Raw genomic sequence first — 14,207 nt, 5'->3', positions numbered from 1 at the left:
CAACTGCTCTAGAAGGCAATTTGGCAAAATATATCAAAAAACTTTTTTTTTTTTGAGGGGCATGCCCTTTGATCCAACAATTTCATTTCCCAAAATGTATCTTAAGGAAACAATTAAAGATACGTGCAAACATTTAGCTACAATTAGATTCATTAGAGCATTGTTCATAAGAGTGAAAACTGGAAACATAAATTTCTAAAATAGAAAACTGGCTGTGTAAACTGTGGAATACTCGTAATAGGAACTGCTACGTAGCTATTAAAACAATGCTCGGAACGGTAATTATTGTCATGGGAATGTTAATACACTGAGTAAGAAAAGCAGGTTATAAAAAGTATCTATATACAGCAGCATCCCTTTTTTATAAAACACATACAGATATATGTGCTAAGAAAAAAACCCACCGAGGGAGTACACACCAAGATGTTGACAGTAATTATTTCTGGGTATTAGGTTTAAGGATGATTTTAATAATCTTTTTTTGATAATTTACTTTAATTTTGTTGCTGTTGAAAATACACACGGAAGAATATAGACCAATTTAATAGTTTCTATGCATACAATTTGGTGACATTGATTAAATTCTTCAAGTTGTGCAACCATTCTCCCTCCTTTTCCGAATTTCCCCGTTCACCTGAGCTCCCTGCCCCCTAAGCTTCCTATCTAACCTTTTGAGTTTCTGCAGTTGATCTGGTCACATTAATATTCTTTGTGCTTATCTGTTTTCTGGTTTTTCTACTATGAATGTTAATACTTGTGAAATAAATGTTTTATTTGTGCTTTAAGAGGCATAGAGTTGAGGAACATTGGACTATGAATTAGTTGTGTGGCCTTGGACAGGTCACGTGAATGCTTGGAACTTCAGTCTCCTCATCTGTGAAATTAAGGGTGTGGATTAGGGATCTCCAAACTGGCTTTGAGAATAATCACATGGTTTTATGACTTGGCTAGAAGTTCTGGAATCCTCCTGCTAGGGTGAAACAAACTCTTTATGGCCTATTTCTTGCATTTGTTACTGCCCCTATATGACCTGGAATGAGTTCCTTGGTAATGCCTGAACTCTTTAATGCATGCATGGCTGGTTGAGATAGAAGTTTCCCTTGGTTCTAGCCATCCAGGCTCAATGCTTAGTTAGAGCTGGCTTGGTAGCAAGGTTTGCCTTGATTTGATACTTGCCCCTAAGGACAGCACAAAATATCTGAGGATGCTTATTACAAATTTATATGAGTTATTAGGTAAAGAGTATCTAAACTGTTAGGAGAGGTGGTCCCAGGCCATATAAACATACTAGAGGCCTCCATCTAAGACCTACGATGAATATGGTAGTTAAGAACAATGATAATCCCCACTATAATGACAGCTACAGTCATTTATCAAGCACTGACTTTGTGCCAGGTGCCATGTTAAAGAGTATACAACTACTACCCTAGTGGCACAGTTGTTAAGTGCTTGGCTGCTCACCGAAAGGTCAGTGGTTCAAACCTACTAGCTGCTCCACAGGAGAAAGATGTGGCAGTCTGCTTCCATAAAGATTTACAGCCTTGGAAACCCTATGGGGGCAGTTCTACTCTGTCCTATAGGGTCACCATGAGTCAGAAGTGACTCCATGGCAACGGGTTTGGTTTGGGTTTTTAAGGACTGTGATTCAGGTTCTTTTATTATATCCATTTCATAAATGAGAAAACTGAAATTTAGAGAGGTTAAGTCCCCTACTCAATATCATACAGCTATTAGGTGGAGAATTCAGGGTTCAAACTCAATAGGTGGAGAATTCAGGGTTCAAACTCAAACTGGCCCTTCTCTAGAATCCAAGTTCTCAGCTACCTCAGTAGAGGTCATTTGTCCCTCAGCTACTTTTGGCAGGACCTCACAGAAAACTATTCCGAAGGAAAGAACTAGTCCTATGTTGAATAACCTCTAGAGAGTCACCTGGAAAGGACATTTTTGAAGAGCTCGGGCCACCCCAGTAGCTGAGCACAGGGTAAGATGGTACCAGGCCCTCATTGCTTGGTATATTTTGTCCACCTGCCTCACAGCAAGTGTGGGTAGCCCCAACCATGCTGGAAGTCCCATGGATTCTTACCAAGTTCTCTTTCATGCTTCTCACCAGTTCTCTGGCCTGAATCCACAGGTCTCTGGGCAGAGGGAGGGATGCAGAGAGAAAAAACAGTTAAATATTATTCTGCAGGATTACTTAACCCTGAAGCCTGGCACTTCTGGGATGTGGGCACAGCCACGGCTTCAGGCTGGAAGATTGCCTTTTGCCCCTACCCAGCTGCCGGTGTGTGATCTGAGGCCATATGGGACCAGTTTTGGTTTCTGAAGGGCAGACATTGACCTGATGGTTAAAATTAGGCCCATGAGCCAGACTGAAATCAGCAAGAGAGAGACATTTTAGCTTGGCTTGATAAAGACCTCTATTTTTAAGCCTCTTTGACTTTGCCAGTCCAGCCCAGATCCTCTGGCCTATGTGCCAGAGACCAGCAGAAATACGCAAACCTGGAGGGAGGAGACAGGGAACTTACTTATCGTCATCGAGGGGCACAAGACTCTTCCCAGGAAAGCACATGGACCTCAGAACAGAGGAATTGAAGTGTCTGATGATATCTGAGAGGACTAGAGAGAGAGGGCTGGTTTGAGGTCCTGGCCTTGAGCCCCGGAGGCCATCTTTAAGGACTGACCCTTCAAGGGTGAGGGAGTGGGGTTGCTGCTCCCGTCCCAAGGCATAGCCTTCACACCCTGCCTTGAGCTATGAGGTCAGCCTCATTGCAGGCCCCTGGAAGTGAATGGAGTGAAAATTGACACCTGTCAAGTGCCAGGCCCAGCATGGTGCTAAGCACTTTACAAGTATTCTGTGTTCTATCTTCTCCACAAACCCAGGGCAAATTAGCTCCAATTTAGTTAGGGGAAACTGAGGCTTAGAGAAGGTAAGCAACTTAGACAACTGGCTTTACTGTGCCTTAAGCCAGTGCTTCAGGGCACCAAAGCTTTTAACTGCCATGAGCTACTGCCTCATTAGAGAAAGCGATGCAGGGCCAGGGCACAGGCTGACTCCCGGCCCCCTCCCTCCTCCCAAGAGTGACAGTGGGGCGGGAAAGCTCCAGGGAACACACAGAGAACATATCCCAGTGCTGACAGCCAGAAGAGAGCTAAAAATAATGCTGTCAGGAGAGCTTATGTCTTGCTCCCAAGAGAGAAGAGGGCAGAGCAGGGAGAGAGGAAGGGGAGGAAGATACCTCCACCCCCATCACAGTCCCCTTTTCTCTTTGCTCCCATCCAGCAGGGCCTGGGGGCTCTCTGGGAGCAGAAGGCAGCTTTAGAGGGGCTCCCTTCAATGTGGAACCCAGGCTGTTGGGGGCATCCCAAGCATCAGATGGGGCTGGGGCAAGAGAACTGGGCTGGAGGCAGGAGACTTCATCACTTGGCTTTGTGATCTTAAGCAGCCATCTCACTCATTTGTGACTGGGTTTCTTCATCCTTAAACTAATGAATTTTGCTTTCTATCTGCTGACAAGGTTTGCAGAAGTAGCCAATTCCCACACATGGGGAGAAAACTGAGAGCTTTGAGCCCAGTTCAAGACCGTAGGGATGCTGTGTGCGTGCATGCGTGCCTGTGTGAGTGAGAGAGAGGTAGAGGGAGAGAGAGATAGTGGGAGAGAGAGGGAGGGAGGGAAGGAGAGGACTTTCTTACAGGATGGATGACGAGAAATTAAAATCAGACAAAGCAGCAGTTGCATCTGTGGCTTCCCAGACACCCCCAATACGCCACACTTTCATTTCTCGCTCACTACCATTTAAAGCTGAACAGGGCCAGGCCTAGGCACTAGACACGGGAGTGAAGACCACAATGACAATGTAGGGCTTATTCTTTCAGAGTCCTTGACTTTCTGCATGGGGACCTTCCTACCAGTTTGACCATCAAAAACCCCTCACCTGTCAATCAGATCACAAAGGGACAGAACACCAGGCTTCAACCTCTCCTGCTGAACTGCGATGAGAACCTGAGGGCAGGGCCAGCATCTTCATCCCTCCTCCTCTCCCTGGGGTGTCTAATGAACCCCTGGCCCTCTATGTAAATTCACCGGTTGAATGGACAACACTGGCTTCCTCCCTCCCTTGCTGATTACACTCCCCTGGGGGGTCAGCTCCTCTGAGCATTTGTGTTGCGGTCTGCATCTTCTCACTCTAATTATGGAGTGAGCCGTGGTTTTCCTTGTTCCTGATTTATGAGCCCCAAGGATAGGAGACTGTAATGTCCCACTAGGCTAACTCAGTTGGAGCTAAGGGATTTAGGGGCTTCGAGATGACTTAATGCAGAGAGTCATGAGGGACCTCTGATATGAATGAAAAACACCAGGTTACACATAATATCTTCATGAGCACATTCATATATAAAAAGGTCAGCATGTTAATGATTGTCACTGGATAGTGAGATTGTAATCGATTTTTATTTTCTCAGTTTCACTTTCCTGAACCCACTTGATGTACTTATAAGCCAAGGAGTTATTACAAAATGAAATAGACTGAAAATTAGGCCCGGGTCCTCTCCCTGAGGAGTGAACCATTGACAGTTTTTCAGCTACAGTGCTACAAGTCCAGGCATGTGGGAAAAAGCCTCAGGGTTGTGTCAGCACCCCAGTCCAGCCCTCACACCAGCACCTAACCCCTCTCCCATGTTCCCTAAGGTCAACCCAATGCCTACTCACTTCTCTTTGCCCAGAGACCCTTGGACACAGTTCTCATGCCTTCCATTGAGATTTTGTGACTTTCGTGCCCTGGCCCCCTTATCTGACCTGGCCTCTAGGACTGCCTTCCCCTTTCCCCTCAGGCTCTAGTAATGAAGCGGCCAATATGGTGCATCCTCATTAACCAAAATACTGCTAGGTGGGAAGGGCGGGACAATCCGGAATCCAGATGTGGAAACACAGGACTCACCTGTTGCTAGCATGCACACCTGCTGTGGCATATCTTCAGTCCTATAAGTAGTAGCAACCACACAAGTGTTAGGCTGTATTTGTTCCCTACCAACAACTCTTTCCCCTGACTGCTATGCTCTATTTCCTAATAAGCTTTGGGTCAGCCTGGCTTTGGTTCTGGGGTTCTCCTTCCTGGAATCAGAGACACAGCTTGAATGATGTTGGAGTCACCAGAAAGGAGGTAACAGCACCCTCTGGACCCTCCTCCTCCTTCCCACTGCTGACCCCAACACTGGAAGGTGCTGTTGACGCCGGTGTAGAATGACTGACTGACCCTGACCCAAACCCTGCCCTGTTCTCCAAGAGTAGAGTAAGGAGACCAGGTGGTGGGAAGCAAGAATTCCAGTATTTTGCCCCTCCCACATCTCCTCCTTATTTACTCAGAGGGGCCATGATGGTTCACTGGTACTGGGATTATTGGCCTGGGAGGCTGGGTCTGGTCCCAGTTTGCCACCTGCTCCTATGGTAGCCTTGAGCACAGCATCTAGCTTCTCTGGCCCTCGGTTTTCCTCAGTAAAGCAAGGTGACTAGATCAGAGAGACTCTAAGTCTCCTTTCTGCTCTATTATTCTGGGATTCCAGAACAGTTACCATTTTTGCTTCTTCAGGTCAACCATCCCCAAGTCTGGAGGCTGGAAAAGACATGAGATGTTAATAGCCCAGCCAAGGAAGGTGGTGGAATCTTTCCTTATGAGACCCTAAGCTGCCTATCAGAATACCCCTCCCACAATGAAAGGGGAACCTGTGGACTCAGAGAAAGACCACATCCACCCCATGGTAGTTGTATAGCGAGGGAAGAATGTTAGGCTTTCCTCAGCAGCATAATTGTCAGACTTTAGAGCAATTGAAGGTATGCATGTTTTCCTCAGAACAGAAAACAGAGGCAGGAGAGCTTAGATCAAATGAATCATAAAATTTTAACATTCTACATAGAAACAAAAGAGATTGTTTTATTGTGACCTTTCACAGTCTAAAATTTATTTTATTTATTGTCTACCCACAACTTAAAATTTATTTTGTTTCTTGTCTATCTCCCCTGAATAGAATGTAAGCACCACGAGGGCAGGGGTTTTTGTCTGTTTTGCTTTCCACTCTATTCCTTAGGCCTAGAATAGAGCCTGACACATCATAAGTCCTCAATATATATTTGTCCAATTAATATGTTTTGGATGAACCAAGCAAGTCTCTGATCCCCCCTCCCCGCCCCTTGGTAACATGCTGAACAACACAGGAGTCTCTGGTGGGAAATTGGTCAATTGGGGGCTGGAGGTGGTAAGACAATGGTAACCCCACCTGGGGCTTCTGTCCTTTGCAAGCCCATGGGGATGCTTAGGATAATGCCTAGTATATAGAAAGTGCTCAGTAAATATTGGTTGTTGTTATAGTATTATCTTCAGTTTCTGATGTAAATCATCTCTCTTGAAATTCCTAGAAGGTAGTGTCTTACGGTATGATGGTGACAGGTAGACAGCTTCACCCATATGGCCTACACCCAAACTGCTTTGGCTTCATGCTAAAAAGCTCATCTATCCTTAACTCGTGACCCTGGGTAGTGTAAACGGTTAACACATTCAGCTGCTAACCAAAAGTTTGGAGGTTGAAGTCCACCCAGAGGCACCTCAGAAGAAAGGCCTGATGATCTACTTCTGAAAAATCAACCATTGAAAACCCTGTGGAGCACAGTTATACTCTGATGCCCATGGAGTCACCATGGTTTACACTTAACTACCCAGCATTTAAACAATCCAAAAAAAAAAAAAAAAACCACTGTTGTGGAGTTGATTCCTGCTCATGGCACGACTTGGCACTACCAATTTACTTCCTACAATGATTGATAGAAGATACATTTCTCAGAACAAGCTTGATGGAAAATGGTAAAGAGAGGCGGGGAGGGAGAGAAGGAGCAAACAAGAGGAACCATGGTGGAACTGGGAAGAGTTGAGTGACCTGTGAAGAAATGGAAAGCTTGGACAACACTGCAAGCTCCTACTTCTCAATTTGGCCTGCTGCCATCCATTTTTTCTCACTGCTCATTTGCTGAATGTACACCTGTGGCAAGTACTCAGGCACTGGAGACACAAAGCTAAATAAGACACGGGCCTTGCCCTCAAGGATGTTGGTAGAGTGGGTTGTAAAATGTCTATGACTCTTTATTAAGTGAAAAAAATAAGTCACAGACAGTATATTGCAATATGATCCTATGTAGGATTTTTTTTTTTTTAAGTATAAACCCTATAAACGAGAGAGTGCAAGAAAGCGCAAGTGCTGAGCATCAGCACCAGTGTGAGCACGTGCTGAGGCAGAGAGGTAGGGCCTGTGAATGGGGACTTCTGTTTTTTATTCTACATACATCTGGGTTTTTAAAAGTGTTTTCTTTTATTGAACATGTATCACGAGTGTTATTTTGAAAATGACTTCTACAAATCTGACCTTTAAAGTTCTGAGAAGAAAATATGGCCCATAGCAATTAAATAAATGCTAGTTACAGTCATGAATAAGTGAGTATGACTTGGTTACAGAAAGCTCCAGGAACCCACAGCAGAAGCATCAGCATTAAGAACCTTTTTTTTTTTTTTTTTTTAATTCAATGCCTTCCATTATTTTTCCCTGGCCTGATTTTTTTTTTTTTTTAAACAAACCAGGCTAACTTTACGATGGCCATCTCTCCAGCCAAACAGAAGAGGGAGGCATCTGAGAAGCTGTGCTTTCAGGTTGGATCCTAGAGGCAGTGACACCCTTGGGGTGATGGTAATGATTCTGGTGGTGGGGACCATCTGGGACTGAAGCTGTACTGAGCGGCGTCTGCCTCTGGCTCCCAAAAGGAGAAAGGGTGACTGAGTGACAGGTGCTGCCAAGCCTGAATAATTCGTGATGACAGAGACTTCCCGAGATGGGAGTAGAGGGTGGAAGTCACTGCACTGGAATAATAAAACCTGACTTTTTTTTTTTTTTTTGGGTGAGGATTTCCCTGCAATGAGTGTCCCTGCCCCAGGTGGAAGAGTACGTGAGTCCTGCAGGAAGGTGTTCGGAATTCCAGGTCTGGAATAAGCACCAGTATGCAGAGACACAGGCTTAGCAAAGCCAGCCTCCTATCTGTAGCCTGCTTTTCTCATTTATTTCCATCTCTCCTTTCACATCTTCTCCAGTAGCAAAACTTCAAACACCCCACTGATGCATACAGACAGCAATGCCTGCAATTTTAAATCCACCAGCACAAGTAGAATGAAACAAGGATGGTGAAGGGGAAGTTTGACCTGCCAGGTTTCCATGGGGTCCGTGGTCAGTTTTCTAATATTAAGCCTCGTGCTCCACACAGCGGCACCTTCACACCCTTCTTCCCACTATACCTACCACCCCTGCCCACAGCTTTCACGACTGTGGTCAACAAGTACGTCATGGATTGAATTATGTCCCCCCAAAAAATGTGTGTATCAACTTGGTTAGGCCATGATTCCCAGTATTGTGTGGTTGTCCTCCATTTTGTGATTGTAATTTTCTGTTAAGAGATTAGGGTGGGATCGTTTCCCTAGTGTGTGGCCTGTACTACCTTTTATCTCTCAAGAGATAAAAGAAAAGGCAAGCAAGCACAGAATTGGGGACCTCATACCACCAAGAAAGCAGGACCAGAAGCAGAGCGCATCCTTTGGACATGGGGTCCCTGTGCCTGAGAAGCTCTTTGACATGGGAAGATTGAGGACAAGGACCTTCCTCCAGAGCCGACAGAGAGAGAAAACCTTCCCCTGGAGCTGACGCTCTGAATTTGGACTTGTAACCTACTAGACTGTGCGAGAATAAATTTCTCTTCGTTAAAGCCATCCACTTGTGGTATTTCTGTTATAGCAGCACCAGACGACTAACACAAAGTAGATTTGTGTTTAGGCCTACAAGAAATAAAAGATCTCGGCATGGGCATCTTCACCCAGCATTCAAGCAGAGGTGGCGTTCATAAACATGGGAGAGCGGACACCAGCTGGGCAGTGTCCCAGGCTCGTTCCAGAGGGATGGGACTTGGTTATGTGTGAAGAGGAGAAAAGGGAAATGGGCCCAGGTGCTCTGGGGGCATTAGGTCTGCTGGCGCTGTGCGTGGAATAGTGGGTTGGAGTTTTCAGGTAAGCAGGCAGGGTCTGGGGGGTGGGGGGGGCGGCACAGGGATACAGGCTGCACTGGGGACAGGGGAGGGGTGCTGGGAAAGAAAAGCGGTCATCAGAGTTGGGAAGAAGACACCAGGGGAGGCAGGGGAATGTCCCAGGTTCAAGTGTGGAGGTACAAGTACAGCTTTGGGTAGAGCAGAGACATGACAAAGATGTGTTCCCTGAGGCTGGGGTCGCTAGGCCCTGAGGGGCAGCAGGGCTGTGACAGCTTTACTAAGACCAGGGCAGGTGGGATTGTGGGAAGCAATGACTGATTGGGGAAACACACTGACATTCTTTGCTTCTAGCTCTCTTCTCCCCAGATACCTCTCTCTGCTCATTCCTTTTTCCTCCATTCCCATCTTTCCCTTTTTACCTCTTATCTTTCTCCCTTACCAATCACATAAAATATGCCACTTAAAATTTATTAACAAAGATTGATTTGGCATCATATTAAAGCAAGTAACCCGAACAACCCTGTTGCCATCGAGTCAATTCTGACTCATAGTGACCCTATAGGACAGAATAGAACTGCCCGTAGAGTTTCCAAGGAGTGCCTGGTGGATTTGAACTGCCAACCCTTTGGTTAGCGGCCGTAGCATTTAACCATCATGCCACCAGGGAAACGTTTTTTTTCTTTATCACAGAAATAGAAATTTTTAAGATGATTACTTTTAAAAATCTTGTGTCAGCGTTCATTTATCAATGGGTAGTGACCTCCCCAAGAAAAATAAGTTTTCTCACCTTGATGTAAAAAATGATTTTCAAAGAAAGATTCAGTACCCCTTGCATTTTTAGGATTTCTCCAACTCACATAATGTTCTTCTCTCCCAAAATAAGGCATTCCACCTGGTTACCGGGAGCTCATGCAGAGGGTCACCAGTGCCAACCCCCACCTCCTAACCCCCAGTCCCTTTAAATACTCACAGTTTCCAGATTCCCAATGGCTGCCACAACTTTAATGTCAGAAGGCCTCAGAGAGTGAACTACAAAGACAAGAACCCGTGTAGGAAGGTCAGATCTACAGTCTCCAAAATGTAGGCCATGGGAGGGGCAGACCCACACCCGACCCCTAGCCCTTGAGTCACTGAGGTTGACTCTGACAAATGTGGGACTGGAAGGCAGAAGGCCAGGCAGTCACTGGGAGGCCTGGGGATCCCACTGAAAAGAGATTCAGTCCTCTCTGGATGCCATACTCTCAACTTGACTCAGGCTCCCCCACAGGTATCCCATGAAGGGTAACTCATGCCCCATTTCCCTCTCACCTGGACCTCTGTCTGCCTCTCACTTCCCTCTAACCCATGGCTCTGCATTTCTGGGCCGTAAATAAGTAAGAAGGCAAAAATTAAAATGAAAACCACCTGGATGCAAAAAAGGAGAACTTTAGCTTGAAATTGTCAGAAAATAACATTCAAAGTCTGTGAACACACGTAAACATCAGCTGCAAGGCATATACGAAGGATACCCTTGAGAGCCTCTGTTACCCACCTGCCTTCCTTTACCTTACCAGTTGCTATGAAGCCGATTTCAACTCGTGGGGACCCTGGGCATGTCAGAATAAAACTGTGCTACATCAGAATTTCAATGGCTGATTTTTTGGAAGTAGATCATCAGGCCTTTCTTCTGAGGTGCCTCTGGGTTGACTCAAACCACCAACCTTTTGGTTAGCAGCTGAGAGCATTAACCTTTTGTACCACCCACGTTTTTTTTACCCACCTGAGTCACTAATGTTTTAGAAATTAATGTCCCTAAAAACCACTGACATATCCGTTTTCATGTTATGGGATAGTTTGAAGAAAACTTTTTAAAGAGCTCATTTCCTAAGAAATGCATCTATTTATTTTTCTACCTAAAGTCCTTATATGATAGTAGAGTAAGAATAGCATAAGGAGCCCTGGGGGCACAATGGTTAAGCACTTGGCTGCTAACCAAAAAGTCGGTGTGAATCCACCAGTGGCTCCGCAGAAGAAAAGACCCACAATCTACTACCATAAAGATTACAGCGGATGAGGCAGTTCTATTCTGTCCTGTGGGGTCACTATGGGTTTGAATTGACTCAGTGGCACACAACAACAAGAATAGCATGTTTAACTGATTAAGTCAGTGTAATGAAATCATAAATAAAGCCATTAAACACAGTCTAGAATACAACCATTTAATATGATAAAGCTGGGAAGAAGACCAGCTCAAGAATGATATTCACAGCATCCAGTTATTAGACAAACTCAGCCATTATAGAGAGAAAAAAAAAAAAGCCTCGAGAAGCTACTGTGCTCCATTACAGGAATGGGGATGCCATGTAGTGACTAAGGTTCTGTGACACTGACCACCCACAGGGAGGAGAGTTCCTGAAAGTCACCCTCACCCACGCAAGCCACTGCTGGGCCTTGTTGGTTTCTACCTTTGAGCAGTGTGTTGGGCTACTGCCCTGCATGAAAATAACTGAGGGGCAAACAGAGGTGGTGTGAGGGGCTTAGGATGGGAAAGATGGAGGACTTGAACTCCTCAAGGGTTCGGAAAGAGTGCAAGATGTGCTGGCCACATCAGAAAGCAGTCACTTGTGGTCAGTGGTCACATACCTGACTCAGAAGGCACTTTGGGTCCTGGCTCCTCTGCCTTACATGGAAATGGAAAATCACTCAGGGGCTGCAATGGACACCAAACATCAGAAACATCGATTACCTTATATGGAAATATTGCGGGTCCTGAAAACTTGGTATAGAAATGACCATGTACTTGCTCTAGCCTCAAAATCCAGAAGCAACAATGGTCCATAGTCATGCTTTCCAAACCCCATGGAAAAAGGGGACATAAGTCTACTGACAATGACTTGGTAGGTGGCACTTAATGACATCTCGGAACAGTGGGATGGAGAGGTAGGGAGAATGATGGAGAATAAAAACCAATTCTATGCCATTATACTTACTTGTGTGGAAACCCTGGTGGCGTAGTGGTTAAGTGCTACGGCTGCTAACCAAAGAGTTGGCAGTTCAAATCTGCCAGGCGCTCCTTGGAAACTCTATAGGGCAGTTCTACTCTGACCTATAGGGTCGCGATGAGTCAAAATTGACTTGGCTGCAACAGGTTTGGTTTGGTTTTTTTATACTTATTTGTATTATGTAGTCTCCCTTTTTTAATTTGATTATTTACACAAAAGCAACCAAATGAGGCATTATGTTTATTTGCCACTGTAAAGTGGATAAACTTAAAACTGAAGGAATCTTGTGTCTCCACCAGATCTGAGTGTCCCCAGCCCAGAGGGGCTTCAGGAGTCTTTTTGAGAGCAGAGAAGGAACCTGTGACCAGTGCTTGGGTCCTCAAGGTCACTTGGACCTCCTCAGATGCCTGTACCAAGGTCCCAGAGTAACTTTCGCTTCTGTGGATAACATGAATGCCTTTAGGAAGGGGATCATAAATGTGCAAGTGAATTGTAGTACTTGGACACAGCTGGCTCTCGTCAGAAGACACTGGTTAGTTTCTCTTGAATTACTGATTACAGTAAGAGATACAGCATTTACTCTCAACTCTTGTGGATATTCTGAGAAGACCTCACCCAGATGCCTTCAGATAACTCACAACATCTGCTTCAAGGTTCACAGAGATAACAGACCCATTTATACCCCTTTCTGGACACTTCTGGGAACCTCCCACTCAGTCTGTAGGGAGATGAGTTCCAAATTCCAGGAGGTATGGTTATGCTTTTTCTGCTCTGTCAGGTGGCCCAACTATTGCTAGTGGAAGAAACTCATTCAGCCCATTCCTTTAAGGCCTCAGGGAAGGGCTTACCAATTGCATTAAGACTTGGATTGCCCACTACCTGTTGCCCTCAAGTTGATTTCGATTCATAGCAACCCTATAGGACAGAGTAGAACTGCCCCATAGAGTTTCCAAGGAACACCTGGTGGATTTGAACTGCCGACCTTTAGGTTGGCAGCTGAACTCTTAATCACTGGGCCACCAGGAAGGGAAAATCTCCTTAACTCCCCTCACCAGTGCAAAGCCCTCACCTCTGGCCATAGCTGCTCTTCCAACGTGTTCCTTCCAGGAGTAGTGACAGCCTGGGTGGTCACTAAAAAAACACAAAAATTGCTCAGTTTATTTGACCAGAATTAACCCACTTCCCAATTTACAGTCTTTCCTCAGCTAGGCCTCTTCTTCCCAGCCCCCACGTACATGCCCGGCTCAAGAATTTGCCTTGTGCTAAGAAAGCCCAGATTCAATTCCACCAACTACCTCCTCCATTATTTGGGACACTGTGCTTTCATTAATGCAACCAATTAGGGCGAAATCTCCAGGCTGAAGAGCAAAGTATTATCTGGGAGGGGTTAGCAATAACCTCATATGACGCATTGGTGCATTATCACAGATTCCTTTACCCCGTCCTTAGCAAAGTGGAAGATAATGTTGGATGAATAGCTATGATTGTTTGGGGATCCAGGACAAAGAAGGGAAGGCAAAGGACATTCAAGGACAGACTGAAGATGATGTGAGTTTAAGAGAAGAGCAATTCCTGGGGTTCCTAACACTCACTGTGATGAGCGGTGTCATGAGTTTAATTATGCCACCCCCCCCCCCCAAAAAAAAATATGTGTCAGCTTGACTAGGCCATGATTCCCAGTATTGTGTGACTGTCTTCCATTTTGTGATCTGGTGAAATTTTGCTATTCATTGTAAATCCTATTCTCTGCCAGTGGTTAATGAGGCAAGATTAGGTTATATTAAAGAGGATCAGGCTGGGGTGAACACCCTTACTCAGGTCATAGTCCTGATCTGATATAAAGGGAGGTTCCCTGGGGTGTGGCCTGCATCACCTTTTATTCTAACAGAGATAAAAGGAGCAAATAGCTAGCAGAGAGATAGGTACCATCACGAAAGGAGTACAGGGAGTGGAACACATCTTTTGGACCCAGGGCTTCTGTGCTGAGAAGCTCCTAGACCAGGGGAAGATTAACAAGGACTGACAGAACTGACAGAGAAAGAAAGCCTTCCCCTTGAGCTGGTGCCCTGAATTTGGACTTCTAACCTCCTAAACTGTGAGACAATAAACTTCTGTTTGTTAAAGCCATTCACTTGCAGTATTTCTGTTATAGCAGCACTAGATA

At 45.3% G+C, this 14,207-nt stretch overlaps 1 protein-coding gene across 1 annotated transcript in view; it reads right to left on the bottom strand.

The window, feature by feature from the left end:
• The window catches only part of PLB1 (phospholipase B1), a 148,953-nt gene extending 135,831 nt beyond the window's left edge, over window positions 1–13,122 (bottom strand). Inside the window, exons 1-4 of the mRNA XM_049904022.1 lie at window positions 13,113–13,122; window positions 11,471–11,547; window positions 2,526–2,749; window positions 2,084–2,135 (exon numbers count right to left, since the gene is read on the bottom strand). Coding sequence (XP_049759979.1) covers window positions 2,084–2,135; window positions 2,526–2,749; window positions 11,471–11,547; window positions 13,113–13,122 — 363 coding nt within the window. The remainder of the gene's footprint in view (window positions 1–2,083; window positions 2,136–2,525; window positions 2,750–11,470; window positions 11,548–13,112) is intronic.
• Window positions 13,123–14,207: the final 1,085 nt, after the last annotated feature.

Source organism: Elephas maximus, chromosome 12 (genome assembly GCF_024166365.1).
Source record: "Elephas maximus indicus isolate mEleMax1 chromosome 12, mEleMax1 primary haplotype, whole genome shotgun sequence".
In the NCBI taxonomy this organism is placed as follows: domain Eukaryota; kingdom Metazoa; phylum Chordata; class Mammalia; order Proboscidea; family Elephantidae; genus Elephas; species Elephas maximus.
Note: the sequence above shows the minus strand (reverse complement) of the source record. Positions and strands in the feature narration are given on the sequence as shown.